Raw genomic sequence first — 24,692 nt, forward strand, 5'->3', positions numbered from 1 at the left:
AACAAAGGACAGTCTAACATGCAGGCACCCGGGACCCGACTCACCTCATTTCCTCCCAGCCCGTTGTTCTGTGGCACAAAGAGGGTGCTGCGGATGGACAGGTCGGTCAGGTGGTCCAGAAACGCCCGGCCTCTGGCTGAGCTGTTGGAATAGGCCAGCACCTCCTAGGGAGAGGGAGAAGTCATCAGATGGGCCGGCCCTGGCGTGCGAGGCCTGGGGGAGCTGTGGAGGCTGGCAGGGTATCACCCGTCTAGTGATGTTCCTGTTGTCAGCCCCCAATCAGGCTGCTGCTCCTTTGCTGTGTCTTCTGACTGCCCCTTGGGAGAGCTCTAGGAGGACTTTTCCTTTCCTCAATGAATCCTGTGGTGTAAGACACAGGCACATCACAGATCATCCTGAACATGGCAGCCTGCGAGGTCCTTGGAAACCTGTGTCAAATCTTGAGTCTCCTCCTCCTGAAGCCCTGAATGGGTCCTGCTTCACTCAGAGGAAGACAGTCTTCCTAGTGGCCTGTGAGGCTCAAGCGTTTGGCTGCTGTTGCTCTCTGAACTTGTGCCCAGCTGTCCTCTCTTGCCCACTGTTCCAGCCACCTGGCTTCTCGCTGTTCCTCAGACTTGCCTGGCTCACTCTTTTGCCTGGTGTTCCTTCTGCCTGGAAAGTTCTCCCCCTGTGTCTGCCCAGCTTATTCTCTCCCCCGTGTTTATGCTTTGATCACATGTCACCTTCTCCTGACGCTGCCCCTCATCACTCAGAACAAGCACCCTGGGCCATCTTCTATGGCTCACCCCTGACTCTTGACCACTTTGCTTTTCCATAGGACCTGTCATCTTCTAGCATTCAATACTATTTACTTGTTTGTTCCATTTATTGTTTGTTTGCCAATTTTGTTCACTGATATATCTCAAGCACACAGTAAGTGCTTAATGAATAGTCAATGAACAGATTTCAGGAAGTTGCTTCACCCAGTGTCACTTTGTTATTGCACGGGCAGTGCTGCTGAAGTCCAGGGAAGGGAAGTGATTTGCTGAAGGGTTTGGTTCTGACACTGACTTTTTCTGAAATGCTGTTGCAAGCCAAGTTCCTAAACATTGGTGGGTGTTTATCTTTAGTATTAATGGTAGCCCTGAGTTTTAGAACGGTGAGACAGATGCCTTTGGTCTCTGGGCAAAGGCTCACCATTTTTGGGTCTTTGGTCTAGCTCCTATGTGGATCCTGCAAGCCCTATACCCAGGCCCAGTTCCCCTCTCCTTGAGAGGTCACTGGTTGTCAGTTCTGCTGGGAATAGTGGCCCAGTCTCTGGCTGCCCTTGTTCCCACAGTAAGGGATGAGGGAGAGTCTGGCCCCAGGCAGGCAGGATTTGAGTCCAGCTCTAGGGTGTTAGACTGTATCCTTGATCTTGCTAAACCTCAGTTCCTTCATCTAAAAAATGGAAATATAGGGCCGGCTGCAGTGGCTCAAGCCTGTAATCCTAGCACTGTGGGAGGCCAAGGCAGGTGGATTGCCTGAGCTCATGGGTTTGAAACAAGAGCGAGAGCGAGACCCTGTCTCTAAAAATAGCCGTGTGTTGTGGCGGGCACCTGTAGTCCCAGCTACTAGGGAGGCTGAGGCAAGAGAATCACTTGAGCCCAAGAGTTTGAGGTTGTTGTGAGCTATGATGCCATAGCACTTTACCGAGGGCTACAAAGTGAGACTGTCTCAAAGGAAAAAAAGGAAATATTAGAAGAAGGAACCTCATGAGGTTGCATGAGGATTTATTCCTTCTAACAAGTACTTCTCGGGCATCTAGCCTGTGCCAGCTACTATCCGAGGTGTCCAGGAGATAATGGTCATCAAGGCAGAGGAAATCCTTTCCCTTCTGGGGCTCACATGCTGTGCCCTGAGTGAAATGTCCTTGCTCAGTGCAGCACCCTGTACAAAGTGAATGCTCAAGAAATATTAGCTGTTGTCCTTCTTGTCATTATTATTAGCTTAGTTCTTTGATCAGTTGACACCAAGTCTTCTGCCACAGGGAAGTTTCTTTTCACTGGACATGACTTGTAGAATATTGGTGTGACTTTTGCAGTGCAAAATGCAACTGGGCTCCAGGTTGCTTTGGCTCAGTGGGTGATCACTAGGGTAGACGTAGCTAACTGTTCCCACTCTGCTCCGAAGGCCAAAGTGTGTCTCATCCCTGTAGATCAGACTCTTCCACTTTCTAGATGCAGACAGAGGTAATAATACCAGCTAACATGGATATGGAATTTCCCGTACACCGGCCATAGGTCTAAATGCTTCACAGATAATCAGTTATTTAATTATCACCATGACTCTATGAAGTTGTTGCTACCACCATTTCCATTTTACAGATGAGGAAACTGAGGCCCAGAGAGGAAAATAGCTCATTTAAAGCCATGCAATAAGTGAGTGGCAATCCCAAGCTTCCAATGTAGGCAAGGTGGTACAGGGCCAATGCCTTCTTTCAGGGACTCACCCTTTCCATTATCTGCTTTGGGCTGCCCCTGCCTGCCCACGGAGAAACCCAGCAGACGTGGCCCTTACCTTCAGGAAGTCTGTGAGTGAGGGGACGGACATCAGGACCTGCAGCAGGTTCCCACTGCATGAGAAGCCGTCTCCCACGTAGCCCACCTTGCAGGTGCAGTTCACATCTGGAGGGCAGAGCACACGGTGTTCCCCCCCGGCCCAGTGAGGCTGGGGCCTGGCTACCCAGCTCCCCCTTGGCAAGTGGCTGCCAGGGTATGGATTGCTCAGTATCCGCATGGCCTGGAACGTGAAGGGGAGCTGGGGCAGTTACCTTTTACCCGATAGCAGAAGACATCCCACAGTTCACTCTTGTTGGGTCTAATTCCATAGTCCACTATCCCGACAATCCCCGAGCCACACTTCTGGGAGGCAAAGGCGGTAGGGTAGGCAACCCGCCCGCTCTCCAGCCAGCCTGCTGAACAGAGGTGGTACTTGGCCTGCAGGGACACAGACATGGCCATGGAACAGCTGCAATTTCATATTTGCTGTGGGATCATTTAGTTATTGTCTGATTCCCTCATCAAAGCATAAGCTTCACGAAATCAGTCTCCTCTTGCCTGTGACACCCCCGTGTCTGGCACATAGTAGACCATCATTGAATTTTGTTGATTGAGCCACTGGCTGAATGAGAGTGGTGCCCCTTCTTTCTTAGGGATGGCTGAACCCTTCATAATTCTCTCTGCTCTTGAGAAAGGACTTGCTAGCAGCCATTTACCCCAGGTGCGAATCTGTCTGCTCAATGGGTTGATAAAACTCTAGTTGATAATACAACTAATCCATCATCATCATTATGGTCATCACCTTCCTCATTACATCATCATCACCACCCTTATCATGGTCATCACCACCGTCATCATCGTAACATTTATTGAGGGCTATTCTGGGCTAGGTTCTTTGGCAAGAGGTTTTCATGTGTCAATACCTTTAACCCTCAATTCTAGGAAGGGGGCATTTAAAAAAATTCTTATCATATAATTGAGGGAAGAAGTAACTTGTTCAAAGTCACCTAGGTAACAAGTAGCAGAGTTGGGATTCAAACCCAGGCAGTCTACTCCAGATCTCTTAATAATAAAAATTGAGTCCCTACTATGTGGCACACTGCAGTTAGTCCTTACATACACATGCCAGGTGGGACAGGGTTTCAGTGGCTTGATCAAGGTCACACAACCAGCAAACAGGACCACAGAGATTCAGCTCCTCTAAGATGCTGGGTCCTGGCATCAAGGTTTTGTTTCTTGGTAAGGAAATATCAGGTATGAAGAAAAATCGAGAGATTTGGGAGTGATGGAGGGCAGAGCAAGGGCCTAAAAATCATACCCTGTGGGTGTTCATCTCTTCAGCTCCCAGTGAGAAATCATCAGCTTGGAGCTCCAAGGTACTGGCTTTTTCAAATGGCAGGGCTTCTGGTTTTAGAGGCTAAGGGAGCAGCCCTGAGCAGATAGCTCCATTGCCTTCCTGCTGTGGCTGTGAGCTTGTGTGATCCCCGTTCACTCCCGTTCAGCCACAGGGAGCTCCCATGAGTCCAGAGCAACTTGGCTCCTTTGTGGACATAGAGAAATCATATCGGGGCTAGTGGTTAATGATCTCTTTCTGGTTTCCAGCTGTGAGACATGTGCCTTAAGCTTCTGTCTCTGCCTTGGCAGTTGAGTGTCATGATTGAGAATAGAGTTTTGGAGTCAGGACTACATTTGAATGCTGGATCTGCCACCTCTCAGCTGGGCCATATCAGGCACTTTGCTTAACCTTTCTCAGCCTCTTCTTCCCTACCTGAAAAATGGGAATAGTGATGCCTACCTGCAGGGATGTTGAAAGGATGAACAGTAATGTCAACTAAGCACCCTGCACGGGGCCTGGCACATAGTAGACGCCTGAGCAATGGATGTGATGGTTGTTATTACCGCTCCAGGAGTTTCTGAACTCCCCTCCAAGAAGGCGACAGTCCACATCTTCCTCAACTTGGGAAGAGGCGGAATTCCTTCCCTGCAGACTCTGCCTGACAGTGACTGCTAGCTGGGAACCCACCTTCTGGGCATAGGAGAGCTGGTTGTATGTTGCTACAGTTGCAGCTTCCTTGGCACAGGCCTCCCTGGCTTTGTCAAAGGTCAGCTTGTACTGGCCCAGTGGGGAGCGTAGATGGAAGACTCCTACCATGGCATCTAGAGAGGAAGGAAAGAAATCACCCAGGTCAGCCCACCTGGTGGCAGTGTTTCCAGCAAAGGACTTTCAAGGTAGAAGGTCAGCTGTACCCCAGGGTGTCTTTGGAAGCCACTTCCCCTTCAAGTTATGTTAAATAAAATCATTTAAAATATTTGCTTCTTTTCTAATGATAAAAGTAGCATGTGTTCATTGTAGAAATCAGGGCAATACAGAAAAGTAAAAAAAGAAATAAGCAAAAATCACCTTTAATCCTACTCTCTGGAAATAATCCCTATTCCATGCCTAACATTTTGGGTGTATTTCTTTCTAGAATTTTTACTTTATTATTTTTTTTTTTTGACTTTTTATTTTGACAAAATTTCACATTAGTTTGGTCTGTTTCTTATTCACTTATGTGTTATATATATTATAACTGTGGTAACATACTGCAGATATAGTTTTCAGAAATCTTTTTAAAACTTAACATTAAATTGTGGGCAGGGTGTAGTGTAATCAGGCCTGTAATCCTGGCACTTTGGGAGGCCAAGCTGGGAGGATTGCTTGAGGTCAGGAGTTCAAGATCAGCCTGATCCACATCATGAGACCCATCTCTACCAAAAATGTTTAAAAAATTAGTTGAGGATGGTGGTGCATGCCGGGTACTCAGAAGGCTAAGGCAGGAGGATTGCCTGAGGCCAGAAGTTTGAGGCTGCACTGAACTATGACAATGTCTCTGTACTCTAACCCAGGCAACAGAGTGAGACCTTGTCTCAAAAGAAAAAAAAATCAAGGTTATATCTCAATATCAAAAATTTTGTCTGGCAACACAATTTCCTCCCCCATACTTTTCACTGAATAATTTCTGTGACCTTTACAGCTATGAAAAAATACATTAAAGTGAATTTCTCCCAAGGACTCTATAATAATTTTCTGATCATTGCTAGGCCTTTTTTAAAAGTTTTTTTTTTTTTTTAAATCAATTTCCCCTCTAAGATAATGGAATATTTTTATCATTTGTTCATAGCTGATATCTTTTCTACCCAAACAATTGAGTGCAGAAATAGACCAGAAATAGTTCAAGAACCAAGTCACATTTTTTATATTGTCAAATTCATTATAAAATGTCTTACAATGGATACCTTCTACACTTAGAATGGCTAAGTTTAAGTTTTTCTTGTCTGACCATAGCCCAGGAGCACAACGCATGGATCACATGATCTTGGCCATATCTGAAATGGAAACCTTACCCACATCACAGCTTAGAGAAAGGTGCAGAGGAGTTTCCTTGTTGGGACAACACGATTCCCCATAGTGGATCTGATCAGATGTGTACAGGTTATTTTCTCATCCTGTACTGTTAGCTGTATATTTTAGTTCTAATTTTTTTTGTGATGTTAAATAATACTGGGATGGGCATGTTTATCTTTATTCTATTCTTAGATTACCCCTGTTGAAATGGAACTACTGAGTCTCGGTGTGAATTATTTTACAGCTGCTGCACGCGTTGTTAAACTGATTGTTGGAAAGACTGCACCCAATCGGGCTTCCATGAACTATGTGAGGGTAGGCATTCCCTCCTCAATGCGGATGGTTCTCTTACCCTAGTGTCTCGGGAGAAAGCTGGGGTGTTATCCCATGCTAATGGTAACCACTTGGCTATAGCAGATGTCAGGTCCAAAGTGACGTCCAGCATCATTGCCCACATTTTCATGGTATTTATAAAAAAGCAAAGAGTAAAGCCCCCCTCCGGAAAAATCTATCCATGAGCTGGATAGATTTTCACCTTAGAACAGGCAGGACAGGCTGGATGAACTGTGTGCCCTAAAGAAAAAACTAAGCACTTTCTGACTTCACACTTTAGGGGGTGAATAACTCCCAAATCAACTGGTTGCAGCTGCTCACTTTTGCTCCCATCCCAAGCAACAACTGACTATCACATCTTTTTGCTGAGATGTCCCACCAGTAGCTTGAACGCAGAATGATCCCAACCAAGCTTTCAAAGTTTCATCACCCACCTGCCCCATCGTCTTTAACCCAGCACCACCTTTGCCTTTGGTCCCTTGGGATGGTAACTTACATGTCGATCTGGCCGTCTGTGAGTCCTTTCTTCCTAATCTCCCTCCTCTTCTCAGCACAGATCCTATTGCTTTGAGGTTACAGCCTTGATATCTCCCCCACATGGCCATGTCTTTCTTTGCTGACCCCTGATAATTCTCTCCTGCCCATGTGGTCCACCCTAGCTGAAGGGCCTTGCCAGCTCCTCTGTGTTCAGCCCAGTTCAAGCCTCTGTCAAGTCTCCATAGCCCTAGGCTTCTCTGAAAATTCCCTCCTTCATCTCATGTAAAGATCTTTCCCTTCTGGGACTATTTACTTTGAGATGGGGTCTTGCTTTGTTGCCTGGGTGTGAGGGCAGTGGCATGATCATAGCTCACAGCAACCTCAAACTCCTGGGCTCAAGTGATCTTCCTGCCTCAGCCTCCCAAGTGTCTGGGACTACAAGCATGTACTACCATGCTCAGCTAATTTTTCTATATTTTGTAGAGATGAGGTCTCACCATGTTTCTCGGGATAGTCTCTTTGAATTTTTTGTTTTCTTGTTTATGAGGCATAGGTGAGGCTGGAACCCACCACCCCTGCTATGTGGGGCCGGCGTGCTAAACACTCACCTATGGTTGCAGGGTGGTCTCAAACTCCTGAGGTTAAGCGACCTCCCACCTCGACCTCTCAGAGTGCTAGGATCACAGGCATGAGCCACTGTGCCCAGCCTCTCTATTTTTTAAATATTTTTTTTATTGTGATAAGATGGGTGTAACATGAAAATTGACCTTTTGACCATTTTGATAGTACTACTCAGTGGCCTTAAGTATATTTACAGTGTGGTGCAACTATTACCACTTATCATTTTTAGTATGTTTCCGATATTCCAAACAGAAATTCTATACCCATTAAACAATAACTTCCCATTCTCCCCTTCCCTAGGCTCTGGGCATCCTTATTCTACTTTCTGTCTCTATGAATCTGCTGATTCCAGGTGCCTCAGATATGTACAGTCAGATAATATCTGCCCCTTTGGGTCTGGCTTATTTCATTTAACATTTTCAAGGTTCATCCACCTCATAGTACATATAAGAACTTCATTCCTTTTCAGGTCTGAATAATATTCCATCGTAGCCATTCATTTGTTGATGGAAAGTTTGGTTGCTTCTTTCTTTTGGCCGTTGTGAGTAATCCTGCTGTGAATATTGGTATCCAAACATCTGTTTCAACTTCCTGCTTTCAATTCTTTGACCGTTCGTGCTCTATCTCAGCTACACCATCAGCATGAGATAAATTGCTGTCTTCTTCCTGATAACTTTCTTTTTCTTGTCTTATTCATTTAAAAAACGTTCTCAACCCTACTGGGAAATTTCTTGCAAAAGAGACACTATCCCGTGTATTTTCCCTGCTTGTATACTGTAGAACCTCTGTACATTGACTACCCAAGGGACTGTAACAAACTGGTTAACCCATGGAGGTGGTCAACACAAGGAACTTCCATTGAATACCTGTGGTGCGTGTGTGGTCAGTGAAAATTAGGTCAACTTAAGGAGGTGGTCAACTATGGAGGTTTTACTGTATTCTCTATCTCTTCCTGGAAGGAACTTGAGATGTCTCAGGACTTGGTACATAACAGGGGTTAAGTCAGTAGTTGTTACTGAAATGTGTAAAAATGGCCCCCCGAAAATGACGACCTTGGTCAGTAACCTCAAATTCCTGGGCTTTTGGTAGAGCTATGGTCTCAGTATGTTACTCAGGGTGGTCTCAGAACTCGGTACATATCATTTGAGATGTCTCAGGATCTGGTACATAACAGGTGTTAAGTAATAGTTGTTTCTGAAATATGTAAAAATTGCTGTCAAAAATACCCAACCCCAGGGACAGTGCCTCTGGCTCAAAGGAGTAGGGCGCCGGCCCCCTATGCTGGAGGTGGCGGGTTCAAACCCAGCTCCGGCCAAAAACTGCAAAAAAAATAAAAAATAAAAAAATAAAAAACCACCCAACCCCAGTCCGAGATACCTGATAAATACAGATTGGCCATAAAGTGCAGTGCCTGAATCCCTTTCTGAAGCTCTGAAGTTCCTCTTTGCCCTAGCTCAGGACTACATTTGTGAGTCCCTGTACAGCTTCCTGCACTGGGTCACGGGATGTTATGTCACCCATGCCTCTGCACTCGTGTGGCTTTTGCTTGCTGTGTGTTAGGATTCTTAGTTTTATTATGCCTGTGAGTTTATTCCAAGCCATGCTAACCGTGCTTGGCAACAAATGGGGTACATGCCAGTCAGTGTGTTACTGCCGAAACCACTGCTAAGAAAATGCTTCTGCCAACAGCAGGCCTATTCTTGTTATTTAATGCCCTAAGCTCTGCTGCTTAGAATCAATTCTAAGAAGGATGCAACAACATAGAGTCCCTGCTTTCCTGGAGCTTAAGTCCAAGTTGCAGGAGAGGATGCCAGAATCCTTTCCCACTTAGTGAGTGTCACTAAGCAACTCGGGAAATGTGAGAATTAGGAAAATTCATCGTAGACAGCCTTTGAGCTCTCTCCTGGTTCCAATGGCTCAAGGTCCAATTCCGAGCTTCTCTGTCCCTCTGCTACAGAGGCCTGCTGCCTCTGCTGGGCCTGGGTAGCACTGTTTGGTTTGTTGTTTTTCTTCTTCCCATCACACAGATCCCTCCCAAGCCTGAAGACAGGGCTTTGGGCCAGAAACCCCTGGTCCCACTGACCTTGGAAGTGGAGGTCAGCACAGTCAGCATCTGCGTGGCACTGCCCATTATCCTGTAAGCATCTGTCAACCGGCAGCTGCTCTGGCTCACAGTCCAGCCCGTCTCCCACGTAGTGACTTTTACACTCACACTGGTGCTTGCCCTGTGGGCGAGGATGGGAAAGGATGAAAAGCCCCATTCTGAGGTTCCCAGAATCCCAAGTGCCCTGGGGATCATGGTCTAGCAGGGGGGACTGAGACAATGTTCCTTTCCAATCTTGTGGGGATGAAATCATTGCTACATTTTGCCTTTACCCAGGCCCATAATATAATGTCATTCTTTACAGCTCAGTTCAAATGTCCCTTCCTTAGAGACCCTCCCTGATCACCCTACATAAAGTAACTTTTCCAAACTCTTCTATGCCATCGGCCTGATTTATGTTCTTCGCGTACAGCTTTTTGTGCTCTCAGAAAGGATTCTGGCATCCTCTCCTGCAACTTGTACATAAGCTCCAGGAAAGTGGGGACTCTGTCTTTATATTGTTGTCTCCTTGGGACTTGCAATGGTGCATAGCAGGTGCTAAATGACCACTGGCTGAATCAATGAATGATTAGTTGCCACCATCACCCAATGATGTCTACTTTAATTATAAAGCCCACTTTATAAATGAGGAAACTGAGGCTTAGCAAGAGGAAGTAGCTAGCCTTAAGCTATGCAGCTTCTAAGTTTAGGAGCTCAGACTCAAAGGAGGTTTGATTCTAAGATCAGGTTTGTAACAATTAACAGACATTATCCTGCGCTATCTTCTCTTCCGACTGGATAAACAGGGCACCGAGACCACTCTAAAAAGACTGAGTGAGGCCCCAAACCTGCACTTTCCTTACCAACTTTTTTTGGGGGTTAATACACTTTTTATTTTGAATAATTTTTAGATTTATAGAAAACTTGCTAAGATAGCATAGAGAACTTCCCCCGATGTTAACATCATATATAACCATAATACATTTGCTAGAATGAAGAGATGAATTTGGCACATAACTATTGACTAAATGGAAGACTTGCTGTGGGTTGTACTGATTTTTTCACTAACGTCCTTTTTCTGCCCAACATACTGCCTTTTAGCCCACTGACGCTGAACCAGAAACAGACTGGGGTGGGGAGAAAGTTTAGAAAGAGGCTGAGTGGTAACCGGAGCCCCAGCAGAGGAGGGGCAAGGCTGTGAGAGTAAAGGGGGACTGCGTCCAGATCTCCACTGGGGAGGCTGACTCACCGGGCCTGTCATCTTGCAGGTGGCATGCTCATGACACCCCCCGTTGAGGCCGTCTGCACAGGGATCTATCTCTGTGCAGATGTGGCCGTCCCCTGTGTAGCCTTTCTGGCAACTGCAGGACACTTTTATGCCGTTTTGTGAACACTTGGCAGCCTTCGCACAGCCGCCGTTGTTCTGTTTGCAGAAATCCACAACTGTAAGAGCGGGGAGAGAGGGCTCAGCTTGCCTCCATCCATGTAACTGGAGCTGCAGTTCAGTGGTATGGGGCACTATATGTTGGTGCCACCTTGCTTCCTGTCCTGCGGCCTCCACGCTGGCCTCTGCAAAACTGAAATTTTTGCAACACCCTCCTAGACCAGGTCGATCACATCTGTTCACTTCTGGCCCTTCTGTCACATACCTGTGGATCCCACCTGGTTTTCAGAATGAGTTGAGTTTTTAATGTTAGAGTGTGTGTGTGTGTGTGTGCAGGTGTGCAAAACGTGTACAAGTGTAGACTTAGCATGACATTAAGCACCTCATGAGACACACCTTGTCACCTCTGTTCTACTCAGACCTGACAAAAGTAAAACAGACAGAACGCAGCAGGGCTGAGATTCAAATCCAGGTTGGTTTGGCTCCAGAGCCCAAGCCCTCCCGACTGTGTGATTGCCTCGTGGAGACTTTGTTTTCACGGTCCCCCAAATTTCAACCCAGTAATAGATTAGCTTTACCCTCAGGAGTAGCTGGACAGCTGTCCAGTTTCTCTGGCCTGCATTTAAGCATAGAGTTGAGGCATAGGCAACCACTTGAGATCCTGGGAAAGTAAACATGAGGACACAGAGCCTCACCCTGCGATGGCAGGACAGCACCAGGGAGCATGGGTCTCTGCTGCACTGTCGAGTGCTGACCCACTTCTGAAATGCCTCGTAGCAGATTACAAACCAGCAGGTACAGTTAGAGCTAATTTGTATGAAGAAAGTATATGTATAGTTCTGTATGAGTATTTATTCATGAAAAATGCTAGAAAGTATATGTGGCTGAGATTGCTAACTTTCCTCCAATGCCTATTCTCTCCTTTTCTACAGTAACAGATTTCTAGGTTATCCAACAAAAGACTACATACTCCCCTGCAGCCAGGTGTGACCCAGGATGAGGTTCCAGCCAACGGGATGGGAGCCGACATGGTTTTAGCAACTTCTAGGTTGTTTTCTTAAAGGAAAAGAGGTTTGCCTCCTTTCTCTCCTTCTTCCATCCTGCTGCCTGGGATGTGCTTATGATATTGGCCATCTCGGGCCAGGCCAGTGAACAAGGCAGAGCAACAAGGTAGAAGGAGTGTGGGCCCCCAGATGACCTTTCAGAATGAAAATCTTCGTTAGGCCTGGATGCCTCCCTCCCAACTGTTATTGGAGAAACCTCTGCCTGCATTATGTCATTGTTCATTTGTGTCTCTGTGTGTCTGCACCTGTATCCTAACTGCTGCAGTGTTATAGCCGTCTTCATCAAATGGGGAGAATATATTTTTCAAATACTGTAGTGTAGTGTATTTTCTGAATTTTTTGAAGTAAGATTTGATTACTTGCACAGTAGAAACACTATTTTTAAAAAGTGCATTTCAGTTGGCAAAGGAATTTTAATACCACGACCTGAGAAGTGGGCAGGTCAAGCATGAGCAAACCCATTAGGTAAACTGAGTCATCGAGTGGGTAGCTATTGCTAAAGTGGCCCAGTCAGGAAGTAGGAGAGCCAGGATGGAGCCCAGGCACGGAGACCTAGTCCTGCACCAAGGGGACTCACCTGTGCACGTGATTCCGTCACCTTCGTAATTCAGGTTACACTCACACGTGTTGTTCTCCTTACAGGTGGCATGAGCGGAACAAGGGGGCGTGCACACGGGAGGCAGAACTGCAAGGAAAGGGGCCGCTGTTCATCCTGACCCTGGTGTGAACAGTGGGGACCCACTGCAGGAGATTTCCCAAGATGCGTTTATAGCAGGAGGTGGGGTCATTTGCCAAGGTCCCATCCTGGGTCCCATCTCCCAGCCTGGAGATGCCGAGGATCTAGTATTGCTCCTTTATACTAAGACTGCATCTCTGCAACATTATCCAGATTTAAATGTAAATGTGTTACCCTTAGGGGTAACCGATTAAAGCCTGATGCCTCAAAACTTGCTAGCAGGGATGAACTTGGCAGATTAGTTCTCTGGCCCTAAGGACACGGGGCTCCAGATGGAGATGGGTTGATTGGAGGGGAAGTCCCTGGCTTTCTGAGGGCACTGTGGGAGCTTTGGTGAGTGGATGGGCTGTAGCATGCTTAGGCAGCAAGAATCCACGGAGGTGTTAGGGGAGGAGGCGGGAGGAAGGAGAGGGATTCCTGAAACTTCAGGTTGCTAAAGCCCACAGGGAGAACCTGGTCCAGCCCTCTGACCCCAGGGAAGATGAGGTAACAGTGACCCGCATTGGATAAGTTATCCTTCACGCCTTCCGCCTTCCAGAGCATGGAGCTTTGGTGTGAGGGGGACCTGGGAGCATGGGCTGTTTAGTAAGGATCAGGATACGACAATGAGGACAATGATGACGAGACCTGTAGCTGCTGTTTTGAGCGCTGCAAACACTATGCACTTCTTTTTACGCATGAGTATGACACAGCTCAGAGAGGGTAGCTTATCTAAGGCCATTCATCTAGTAAACAGCAGAAGCAGGGGTCAGACCCTGGTCTTGGGACCTCACTCAGCTTCTGCAGACATATCTGGGCTAGAGAACCCCTGTGAAAACCCCTCACCTGAGCATGGGATCCTGTGGTTGACGTGGGGTGTTCTCCAAAAGCACTGGAGGACATGCTGGTTTTATGAGTTTGAGTTGAATCTTTTCTGTTTTTTCTTTGAGACAGAGTGTCACTATATCACCCTTGGTAGAATGCCAGGGCATCACAGCTCACAGCAACCTCAAACTCTTGGGCTTAAGCGATTCTCTTGCCTCAGTGTCCCAAGTAGCTGGGACTACAGGCATCCGCCACAATGCCTGGCTATTTTTTTGTTGCAGTTGTCATTGTTGTTTAGCAGGCCCTGCCAGCCTTGGGGTATGTGGCCAGTGCACTACTCAATGAGCTATAGGCACTGAGCCATCCAGTTTTTTTTTAAGTTGCCAACCTCCTGAGGCCCGGTGCCACAGATCCAAATCATCTTTGGCATGTGGAACCAAGAACCTCTGCTTTGTCATTTTTTTAAAATGTCACTCAGACCCCCAACCTCACTTGGACGCTCTTGGAAGGGGGTCTGCTGCGGCCTGATGCTGTCAGCAGCTGGCCACTCCCAGGACAGACCTGCCTGAGTGTCGCAGAAGCGGCCTGTCCACCCTGTTTCACAGAGGCACTGCCCAGAGCCTGTGATTCCATCGTCACACTGTCCATGTTCTGAGCAGCTACAAGCTGTAAGGCAAATTAGAGTGTGGTCAGTAATGGGGGATTGGAGATTAAAATCCAACCACCAGCCTGCTGACCGCCTGCTGGCTGTCCATTTTCAATGTGGGAGGCACTGTGCTTATGCCATGGTCATTCATGCATTCATAATTTAAAAAATTAACTTATTCATTGGTTAGCCCAGGATGGGCACTGCTAAGCTATGAAGTTACAAGAGAAGGTCCCTGTTGTCACGGAGCTTGCAGTCTGGGGTTCACCAACTGTCGAATGTATAATTATAAATGTGAGGAATATTACAATCCCAGCAGAGTATCATGGGAGGGTGTAATAGCATATATGGGGACAGAATTTCATGGGGGGCCTCCTGGTGGAGAACTCTGATTAAAAATAAAAATGACAAATTATGCACCAACTCTACCATTTCTCGTCCCCTCCAGCACTACTGTGCTAGCTTGAGGCACCACAGATTTTGCCTAGATTATTGTGTCACCTTCCCCAAAGGGGCCCTGCTCTGTGCCTGCTCCCCTGCAGTACACCCTCCACAGGGCAGCTACAGTGTACCTTTTAATCTGTTCATGATATTCCTCCACCCACAGTTCCCCACTGGCCTTCTGTCACACTTAGAATAGATGCTAAAGACCTTTTTCTAGAAGTGAAGTTCCTATGTGATCTGGGCCTTGGTGACTTTCATATTTCACTCCTTTTCTCCCTTTCTCTTTCTTGCCCACTCTGCTTGGTGGCCCTCCTCCCTGCTGTTTCTTGCATGCCAGGCCTGCTCCAGCCTCAGGGCCTTTGCACATGCTCATCTCTCCTCCAGGAAAGCTAATCTGGTCTGTGCTGTTCAGTACAGTGGCCACTAGCTACATGTAGCTATTGAAACTAATTAAACTTAAAAATTCAGTTCCTCAGCCACACATTTTTGAGTGGCTGATAGCCACACATGGCTAGTGCCCATGACACTGGACAGTGGAGTCATGGACCCTTTCCAGCATTGCTGCAAGTTTGCTGGGCTGGCTCTTGATAACTGCATGCCTGGCTCCTCACACCTGCTAGGTCTCCACTTACATCTTCTGAAATAGTCTCCTTCCATTTTTGACCTAGTTACCTTCTTCTTTGTTTTTAAACCCTTTACAACTACTTTTTAAAATTTTTGTTTCTATTAGCTTTTTGAAAGCTGAGATTTTTGTGCCCCCCCCCCAATCACATATCCCTAAACCTTAGAACGATTCCTGATGTCGAGCAAATCACTTAACCTCTTTATGACCTGGTTATTTCATCTGTGGATATAATGGTACCTACCTCAAAGGACTTTTACCAGGATTCAATGGTGAAACATATGTGCCCAGCACATAGCAGGTGCTTGATAAAATGTTAGCTATCAGTATTAGGAAGGACTCTATAGATACGAGTTGGCTGAATGACTGAATGATGGAACTAATGACTAGTTCAGCCACAGCCTGCCTCAGGGCCAGCCCGGGATGTGTCACTTCTAGAGGAATGGCTTCTTCAGTGGATGGAAACTGGGAATATAGGGAAAGGAGGGAAAAGGCATTCAGGGCAGGTGGGTGGAAGGCGAGTGGAGGGATGCTCCGGGTCAGGCAGACGGCGTGGATGAGGACAGGAGCTAGACAACAGGTGACACCAATGGGAAGCGGCACCACGTACGCTGACAGTCAGGCCCGAATCTGCCCGGCCAGCACAGCTCGCACGCCGTCCCGTTGAAGCCGGTGTTGCATTTACATTCCCCCGTGGCTGAGTACTGATCGAGGCAGACACCCTGGTTGTTGCATGGGGTATCCGGTCCTCCGGGGCAGGCTGCAAGAGATGAAACAGCAGTGGCTAGACAGTCTCCCAGGCCCAGAGCAGCTCAGCGCCTTTGCAAACATGCTGAAGATTCTGAATTCAGTTACCCAGAGGGACTGTGGGCCTGGGTGTCACTGGATATTTAAGGCAAGCCATGGGCCTAGAAGATGTGAATTTTGATGTCTCCGATATGACTGCACCCTGGCAAGGTGGTATATTGAACTGTGCAGTGTATTTGAGCGTCAGGAGACTTGGATTTGAACATTATCTGGGATGACGGATGAACTTGTTCTGAGCTTTAAGTTTCTTAGCTCTACATGATGGTGATGAAGAAGGAGATGATGATATTAAATAATAATACAGTGCCTGCTGGCCCTGTAACAGACTGTTATTGTGAGGATCAGATAAGTTACTATAGCCAAGAGTATTTTGAGAGTATGAAGCACTAACAAATGTAAGGGATGACAGGTTTTTATGAATGGCCCACACTTTCACGCTGGAGGGTGGGGCAGGGTGATCGCACGGGACTCTGAACCCGGAGGGAGTGCTCTAGAGACTACAGCAAATGGAGCATGCATGTGGTAACAGTGACGGCCTCTGGAGACAGACCGTGGGGCCCTGGGCTTGCTTCTTGTCTTCTCTGTGCCTTTGCTTTCTCATATAAAGTGGGGACACCCATGGAACCTTCTCCCTAGGGCTCGTTTCCTGGATTAAATATATTGCTATCTATGGAAAGGAACAATAAATGTTCCTGCTTAGAACAACATGTGGCAGCTGGGAAGGGCCCTGTAGGCATTTGCTATGCTTCTGCTATTGATGTATTATTGGCTCTTCAAGTTGTGTCCAACAGGGGCTCTGGATGGGCCCAAATGCCCTTTGGCAAAGAGCCTTTTCCTAGTCAGTAGGTAACGGAGGTGGGATAATATGATATGTCCTGTGACAGGGGTGCCCTCAGGAAATTAGGGCCCACATGTGCTATACCAGCATATCACCTGCCAAGGGAGAATCATATCAAAGGCGTTGAAACTGACCTCCCCAGACTCAAGAGGAAGAAGTAATCATGCTTATCAGTGTCACAGATACTGTATAGCTTCAGTAATGAAATACAGCATCTTTGGCACCATGGGAAAGGCTTATGTTCTGATGCTAAGCAGACACAATTACAACGCACCCAGTAGAATCTCAATTCAGTAAAAAAAAAAAAAAAACACCCAAAAACCCAGATATGCCAAATGCACTCAAATATGCCAAACTCACAAAGTAGCAGGAATGTCATAGAACCCTTCAGAGTGGTTGTCTTGGGGTCTGGGAATCACCAGCAGCAGGGTTTCCCCCATTTCTTTATCATGTTGATATTTTCAAATGCTATACAGTGAGCACACAGTCCCTGACAGTCCCTGACAGTCACAGGCAGGAAGAGGAGCCCTCACCCTGACAGTTGGGCCCGAAGTAGCCCTTGCAGCACCTGGGGATCCGCAGCACCAAGCTGCACTGCTGCTGGCAGCCCTCCAGGTTCCTCTTGAAGGACAGGCTGTATACACACTTCTGCTTCACGCCCTGAGGGAACAAAGCAGACCCGTCCTCCACCTTCCTGCCTAGGCACCTGGGCTCTGGCTCTGCAGTCCGCCTCCAGGTAGATGATCCTGGGTACCGCCCAAGTCGAAAATGGGACTTCCAATGGGAACCAGTTATTTTTAAAAATTAATTTCTTTTAAAATCAATATTTTTTTTAGGGGTGCCCACAGGCCAGTGGTGGAAGCACAGGGTTGGGGACAGGGCAGAGCTAGGGTTCACGGGAAGATTTCTAAAGAACTTTCTGACTTTACAGTGGTTTGTAAATGGTGTGGCTGCCTGGGGAGGGGGCGGAGGAGGGAGCTTCCTGTCATGGGAGGGCTGCGTAGCAGGGAGCGTATGAATTACATTTTGTTTTGTTATAGGTGTTGCTAGTGGAGTAGGAAGAGCTTGACTTTGGAATAAGTAATAAAAAACAATATTTAATGAATGCTTACTATGTGCCAGGCACTTAAGCACACTCACATTTGGAAATTTACTCTTCCTAATAGCTGCTTACAGGATTGTCATTAGCTCCATTTTACAGAGCAAAACACACAGATCATGTGACTAGACAAAGGCTACTAGAATTTGACCCCATATCTGTGGACTCCAAATTTGTCTTAGCCATCACTCTACATTGCTTTCTGTACTTTAATCCTAGCCTTGCTCCATTGCTAGCTGTGTGGCCTTGGGCTGATTGCTTACTCTCTCTGAGATTCATTTTCTTTCATAAGTACAGGTAATAATAGCTTTCTACAAGCATTGTAACGAGTAACGAGGAACAGGGACAACCAGTATACAAAGGGGCTCAGCCTGGAGCATGGATAATAGCTAACAAAATGTAGCTACTACGTTATAACTGTAAGTATCTTTGAAGTCCCTCCTAGGCCTAAATCCCATGATTTTTCTAGGCAATTCCTAAGAGATGGGTAGTAGGTTGACAGATTACCTGGTTTGAGAATATCCATCTCTCACTTCTTTGGCTTGGTTGTTGAAAGACTGACATAAATTACATTTATGCAACCCATTCAAAGATACACCTACAGACTCCCACCCCCCACAACACACACCCTGGCATACACCAGAAGAGAGAGGCTGATGAAACAAACCCACGGCTCTGCAAACTTTGTCATTGCATTCTTAATTACCTTTGCTTTACTCCACACTGGGCAGCTGGGGGTATTGATACAGCTCCCACAGTTGCCCTAGTATGCAAGAAAAGAAACACTTAAGAATCAAGTACTTTGGAAAATATCCCTGATTAATACCTAGATGGGTTGATTAAGGACTTAATTAATCTTGATTAAGATTCTGGGTATGACCAAGATTTTCTGAACAACTTCACCATGGAGAATTCTGAAGGTCAGTCTTGGACTCAGCACTTTGGTTTAGTTACACAGAACTGGACCAAGGCAGTAGCATTCAGGCACGTGGACATGTAGATGCTAGGGTTAGTTCCATTTTACATTACCTAGGATACTCTGGCCACTCATTAATACTCTTTGATTCTCAGTTTTATGATCTATAAAATAAAGATGATAATTCTTGCCGTTGGGTGGTGCTCGTAGCTCAGTGGATAGGGCGCCGGCCACATACACTGAGAATGGTGGTTTGAACCCAGCCCAGGCCAGCTAAAACAACAATGACAACTTTAACAACAACAAAAAAATAGCCAGGTGTTCTGGCAGGCACCTGTAGTTCCAGCTAATTGGAAGGCTGAGGCAAGAGAATCGCTTAAGCTCAAGAGTTGGAGGTTGCTGTGAGCTGTGACGCCACAGCACTGTACCCAGGGTGACAGCTTGAGACTCTGTCTCAAAAAAAAGAAAAATTCTTGCTGCTATTTAATCTTTAGTGGATTGGTAAGGGAAAATGATTAGCTGGAAAAAAAAATGTATGCGAACATAATTAGAAATTAAGAATGTCACAACCTTCATAGCAGAAAGGACAACCGGTTGCCTCTACTTTGGCTGAATGGTGTCCAAAATACTTGGGATATTTATTGAACGACTAGGAGATGCCAGGTACTGATACCAACTGGTTGCCATGTAAAGTTACCTCACCTCTTTCAGAGTCATTTTTCAAATTTATGTAATAGAGTTGATGATGACTATTCCCAATAATTGATTATTCTAGGGGTAAGCTGAGCACTGAGCTAAGTGGCTGAAAGGTGGTTCAGTAAAGGTGCTAGATGAGTGAGTGAAAGTGAAAATGCCTGGAACAGACATTCAATTAATGTTGTCAAATGAATGAATAGGCAAATGAATGGAGGTGTGGGTGGCATACAATATTAGACTGACCATATGAAATTGCCATTTTTAGGGTGGTGCCTGTGGTCAGTGAGTAGGGTGCTGGCCCCATATACCGAGGGTGGCAGGTTCGAACCTGGCCCCGGCCAAACTGCAACAACAATAACAAAAGAAATAGCTGGGTGTTGTGGCAGGCACCTGTAGACCCAGCTACTCAGGAGGCTGAGGCAACAGAATTGCCTAGGCCCAGGTGTTGGAGGTTGCTGTGAGCTGTGATGTCATAGCACTCTACTGAGGGTGATAGAGTGAGACTGTGTCTCAAAAAAAAAAAAAAAAAAAAAAGAAAAGAGAAGAAATGGCTATTTTTACAGGCCCCAAACTGTCAAATATGGCAATTTCATATAGTTTAATCTGGCAGAAGCTCAACAAATGTTTGTTGAGTGAATGAGTGACCTACTGAATGGATGGGTATGAAAATGAATGGCAGAACAGCTGGTACACAGTTGGCATCCCAAACTATTTCTCAATGACAAGGGAATATATGGGTAGGTGGGTGGGTGGATAAAAAGAATACCAGGCCATTAGGGCTACTAGATGCTTGTTGATTTTGAATCTGAAGAACTCCATCCTTTGCCCTCACATCTCTTGGCCTTCAGTGGATTCACAACAGGCTCCACAGTGGATCAGTGGGGCTGTGCTTTGGCCCACGGTTCTCTTATTACAGTATTATTTTTAGGACTGACCGAGACATCGAAAGCAGTGTAGATGTCACAGCGGCCCCCCAGGGTGGGATCGATCAGCAGACAGTCAATGCCATAGGCCATGCCTAGGTCAAACAAGAGCTCCCGCTGCACAATTCTGCATGTTTGGCCATTGAGAAAGAGCTCTCCCTGGGAAAAAGAGAGAAGGAAGGGCAGGGGAGTGGGGGGGAAGAGAGAGAGAGAAATAGTCATTCCCTCTCAGGCCATAAAATGTAGCTGGCACCTGCAAGATTCAGGGAGAACTGGAAAAAAAATGCAGTAGAACCTCCATAGTTGACCACTGCCCTACATTGACCACCTTCTTAAATTGACCTAATTTTTGTAGACCAGACACGCATCACATGTATCAGTATAGCAGGCCTAGTTCCTTATGCTGACACCTCTGTTCATTGACCAGTGTGTTACAATCCCTTGGGTGGTCAACTTACAGAGGTTCTACCGTACCCAGACACATAGTTTAAAAAGCAGAGACGTGCGTGGCTGGATACTTTCCAGACAGCCCTCGTCTACATTTCTCTCTCTCAAGTACTCAGCATGTATTTTGTGCTGGGTATTTAGTTCTGAGTGCTTCAACCTGTGCAAATTATTTTAATCCTCACAATAACTCTAGACTGTAGCTACTATTATTAGTACCCATTTTCAGAAGAGGAAACTGAGGCAGCAAGACGTTAAATGACTTGTCTAGTGAATGGTGGCGTGGGCAGTCGGCCTCGGAGCCTGCACACTTGGCCCTCCGCCACAGTGCCTTGAACAAAGGAGAAATGTCAGCAGGGGGTGATGGGGTGGAGTAGAATGACCTTGCCCTGGTTCAGGATAAACTTTGTTGATGGGGCCACTTGTGTGAAGTAGCTGAGTTTTCTTACTTAGTATCAGCACCTAGCAAAGTGGTTGGTTCAGTTTCTTTCCAGGATATATGAGCGATGTATTTGAACTTTATAATGATAACTTCTTTTTTGCATGTACCAGGCATTATCTAAAGCAGGCTTTAGATACAGTACAGGCAGTCTCCAAGTTACAAACACTTGACTTACATACAACTCATGTATGACTCATAGATGTATGACTCAACAGATGTATGACTCATACTTTATGAATAGAAGCTATTACAGGTAAATAAGTAAACATACCTGTTCCAACTTACATACAAATTCGACTTAAGAACAAACCTATAGAACTTATCTCTTGCTTGCAATAATCCTAGGGCTTCCTTCCCTGGGATCACCCGGCTAGTGATACATTCTATTCTTCCCCCAAGAAAAGAAAATGCTTTTAGAAAGTTCTGTGAGGAGAAAAAAGATCCTTCCCAGCATCTATGGATGGAGTGGAGATACTGCAATTCAGTGGAAAACACCAGAAAACTGTGGTTTAAGACCTCACATGTTCACTTACGTGCTATGTGGCAAGTAACTGAACTTCTCTGAGGTTCAAGTTTTTTCCCCATCAGGTAAATAGAGTTAACGATTCCTAATACACAGGATTGTTATATAGATCAAACAAAACAATATATTGCCAAGTGCTCTAAAAGCAATATTAACACACAGAACAAATGGTGGGTATTCTTATTATCCTTCTTCTCTGATAAATGTTCTTTGGTCTGTGAGGTTAGCACAGACAATCTCAAGAGTATAATTACACTGGGATAACTTTCTAGAGCCAGAACGAAAATCTGCTAATGCTCCTCAAATTCAGTTATAAATTCAATGCAATTTTAATCTGAATACCAAAAGGGTACTGGTCATAAGATGTAAGCAGAAGGTTGTATGGAACTTGTCAAGTGCCTCCTTGACAAAGAAGGGAATTGGCTCAAATGAAAGATGCATCCCTTTCCCCCTTCCTCTTTCCTGCTACCTGGAAAGTGAACATGGTGGCTGGATCCCCTGTAGCAATATTGGGCTTTGAGGTGACATTGAGGCATGTGGCTGCAGAGCAGAACAACAGAAGCAATTTTCCTTTTGAGCCATCTTATGAGCCCTGGATTGACTACTTCAGATTTCCTTTACAACAGAGAATAAATCCTTACATATTTAAGTGAGTGCCTATTGCCATTATATGCAGTTGAACTAATTCTATTAGACTCATTCATCCCATGGAATTATAGTTCAGGAACTAGTGAAGGAAGGTGAAAACTGCACTCTCTCTACTGGCTGATGTAGGTGGGGATAGTGTACAGCTGGCTCTGATTGCCAAGAGAGGCTGGAGGTGAGACCACAGTAGGCCAGGGAAGGAAGGGAAAGAAATGACCATATATGTTCCTACATCAGGGGAGGATCTCACACTGGAAAAGAAATGCTCTACCAAAAAAAAAAAAAAAAATGAAATCAACTGGAAGATGCTCTCTGTGGGTTAAGAGGCTTCTTGCCACCTGCTACAAGGGCACGGGCTGGCCAGGATGGGTCAGGTTGTTCATACCCACTTTTATACTCTAAGGAAGAACACCTCTGAAGGCAGTGAGAGAAAACGAGCTTGCTTCAATGGAGGGAAAATGCACATCTCCTTCAAGGGGCCGTGGCTGGGAAGTGGTTTGCTGTTCATGTGTTTCTCACCCTTTTTCTCGCCCTCCCCGTGATGACGTGATACTCACAATGTTACTGGCAGCTCCACACTTCACGGTTAGCTCGGAACCTTGCAACGTCCTCCAGGCAGATCTGGGAAGGTCCACAGCTAAAACCTGTAGACCCAATCATGCCACATCAGTGCCCTGCATTTTAGCTGAAAGATGGCCCAAAGGAGCTTAGCCAACAAATCGAATTCAGATGCAAGTTTTCCCATGAGTTATAACTTCAGTTTTAAAACAACCAGAGGTACAGTCGAAAGGAAGAGTAATCACAGGCTGTTTGGGAGGTTGGAAGTTCCTTCTGGAGGGAAAGCATCCATGAGCTTGACTGGTTTCATCAATCTTCCACCTCCCATTCATGCTCAGGGGTCCCTGGAAGGTGCAGTCTTAGCATAGGATGAGTGGTGAGTCTGGGAATGATTCAGGGTGCTGTTAAGGGTGAACTGTGACCCTGAAAAAGTTATGTGGAAGTCCTGACCCCCTAGTGAACGTAGAAGGAGACCATATTTGGAAATAAGGTCATTGCAGATGTAATTAGTTAAGATGAGGTAATCTTGGAATAGGGTGGGTGCTTAGTTCAGTATGAATAGTGTCCTTAAGAGAATAAAGGAGATGACACATGAGAACTTAGAAACACACAGGGCCACAAGACCATGGAGGCAGAGAGCCGAAGGATGCGCCACAAGCCAAGGAATGCCAGGAATTTTTAGCAAACACCAGAGCCAGGCAGGAAGCATGGAACAGATTCTCCCCTGGAGCCTCCAGGAGGAATAATCTAGCCAGCACCTTGATTTCAGAGGTCTAGACTCCAGGACTGTTTACAGCAGAGAATAAATCTCTGCTGTTCAAGCTGCCTGGTGGTGGTAATTTGCTACAGCAGCCTTAGGGAACTACTCCAGAAGCAAGGTAGGACCCGAAGTTAGGGCATTGGTCATTCTCAAACTGCACAGACATCGTCCTGCACAGAAACACTGGGCCCTGCTGAAGACTCAGGGTGCTTCACATTCCTATGTGATCTTGCTTGTCTCACACAGTTGATCAGTTCACAGACCACCCACTGACTGAAACTGGATCAACCAGTCATTTGTCTAGAGATTTTGGAACTGGAAGAGAAGGAATCCATATCTGGAAAAACATGGGAAACATTGTCAACAGCTATTTTGCCGAGTGAACTGGGAAAGAGAAAAGGCGGATGTGCAGTGTCAGGAGGAACGACAAGTAACATTAAAACAAAAATGGCAGGTCCAAGGAAAAGAACCAGGTGTGGTATACTGCAGGAGCCGGCTGGCCACGGCCAGGCAGAGGAGGACACAGAGAGACAGGGGCTGCCGAGGTTCTCTGCACGCCGTGGAGATGGGGACACGTTGACAGTTCTTGTATCACCCCCCACTCACTTTTGTGTTTCAACAAAATACCTTGGAATCTCGGATCACGTGGAACTTCAAATACTCCCTCAGCTTGTCCCTGTTCTCCTCACTGAACAGGAAATCCTGTTGCTCAGCGGGTAGGGCTTGGAGGGCTTGGTCCGTGGGCCAGAAGAGAGTGACCGGGGTGTGGATGGGATCTGTGATGACGCTCAGTAAACCTGAATCCTGGAACATAGGGAGTCAGCGGTCGCTGGTGGGAGCACACACCCTGCAGCCAGGCCCAGCCCTGCGGGCAGAGCGTCTCTCTGAGGCTTCCCCTCCGAGCCCACCCCGAGGCTGATTGG

At 46.3% G+C, this 24,692-nt stretch overlaps 1 protein-coding gene across 3 annotated transcripts in view; it reads right to left on the minus strand.

The window, feature by feature from the left end:
• The window catches only part of STAB2 (stabilin 2), a 142,393-nt gene that overhangs the window by 8,810 nt on the left and 108,891 nt on the right, over positions 1-24,692 (minus strand). For all 3 annotated transcript variants that reach the window (XM_053585633.1, XM_053585632.1, XM_053585631.1), the window contains exons 51-64: positions 24,397-24,573; positions 23,009-23,095; positions 20,410-20,556; positions 18,569-18,625; positions 17,297-17,423; positions 15,729-15,878; positions 13,968-14,072; positions 12,444-12,551; positions 10,668-10,861; positions 9,419-9,560; positions 4,543-4,676; positions 2,792-2,957; positions 2,539-2,645; positions 45-164 (exon numbers count right to left, since the gene is read on the minus strand). In XM_053585633.1, coding sequence (XP_053441608.1) covers positions 45-164; positions 2,539-2,645; positions 2,792-2,957; positions 4,543-4,676; positions 9,419-9,560; positions 10,668-10,861; positions 12,444-12,551; positions 13,968-14,072; positions 15,729-15,878; positions 17,297-17,423; positions 18,569-18,625; positions 20,410-20,556; positions 23,009-23,095; positions 24,397-24,573 — 1,821 coding nt within the window. The remainder of the gene's footprint in view (positions 1-44; positions 165-2,538; positions 2,646-2,791; positions 2,958-4,542; positions 4,677-9,418; positions 9,561-10,667; positions 10,862-12,443; positions 12,552-13,967; positions 14,073-15,728; positions 15,879-17,296; positions 17,424-18,568; positions 18,626-20,409; positions 20,557-23,008; positions 23,096-24,396; positions 24,574-24,692) is intronic.

Source organism: Nycticebus coucang, chromosome 3 (genome assembly GCF_027406575.1).
Source record: "Nycticebus coucang isolate mNycCou1 chromosome 3, mNycCou1.pri, whole genome shotgun sequence".
Lineage (NCBI taxonomy): Eukaryota > Metazoa > Chordata > Mammalia > Primates > Lorisidae > Nycticebus > Nycticebus coucang.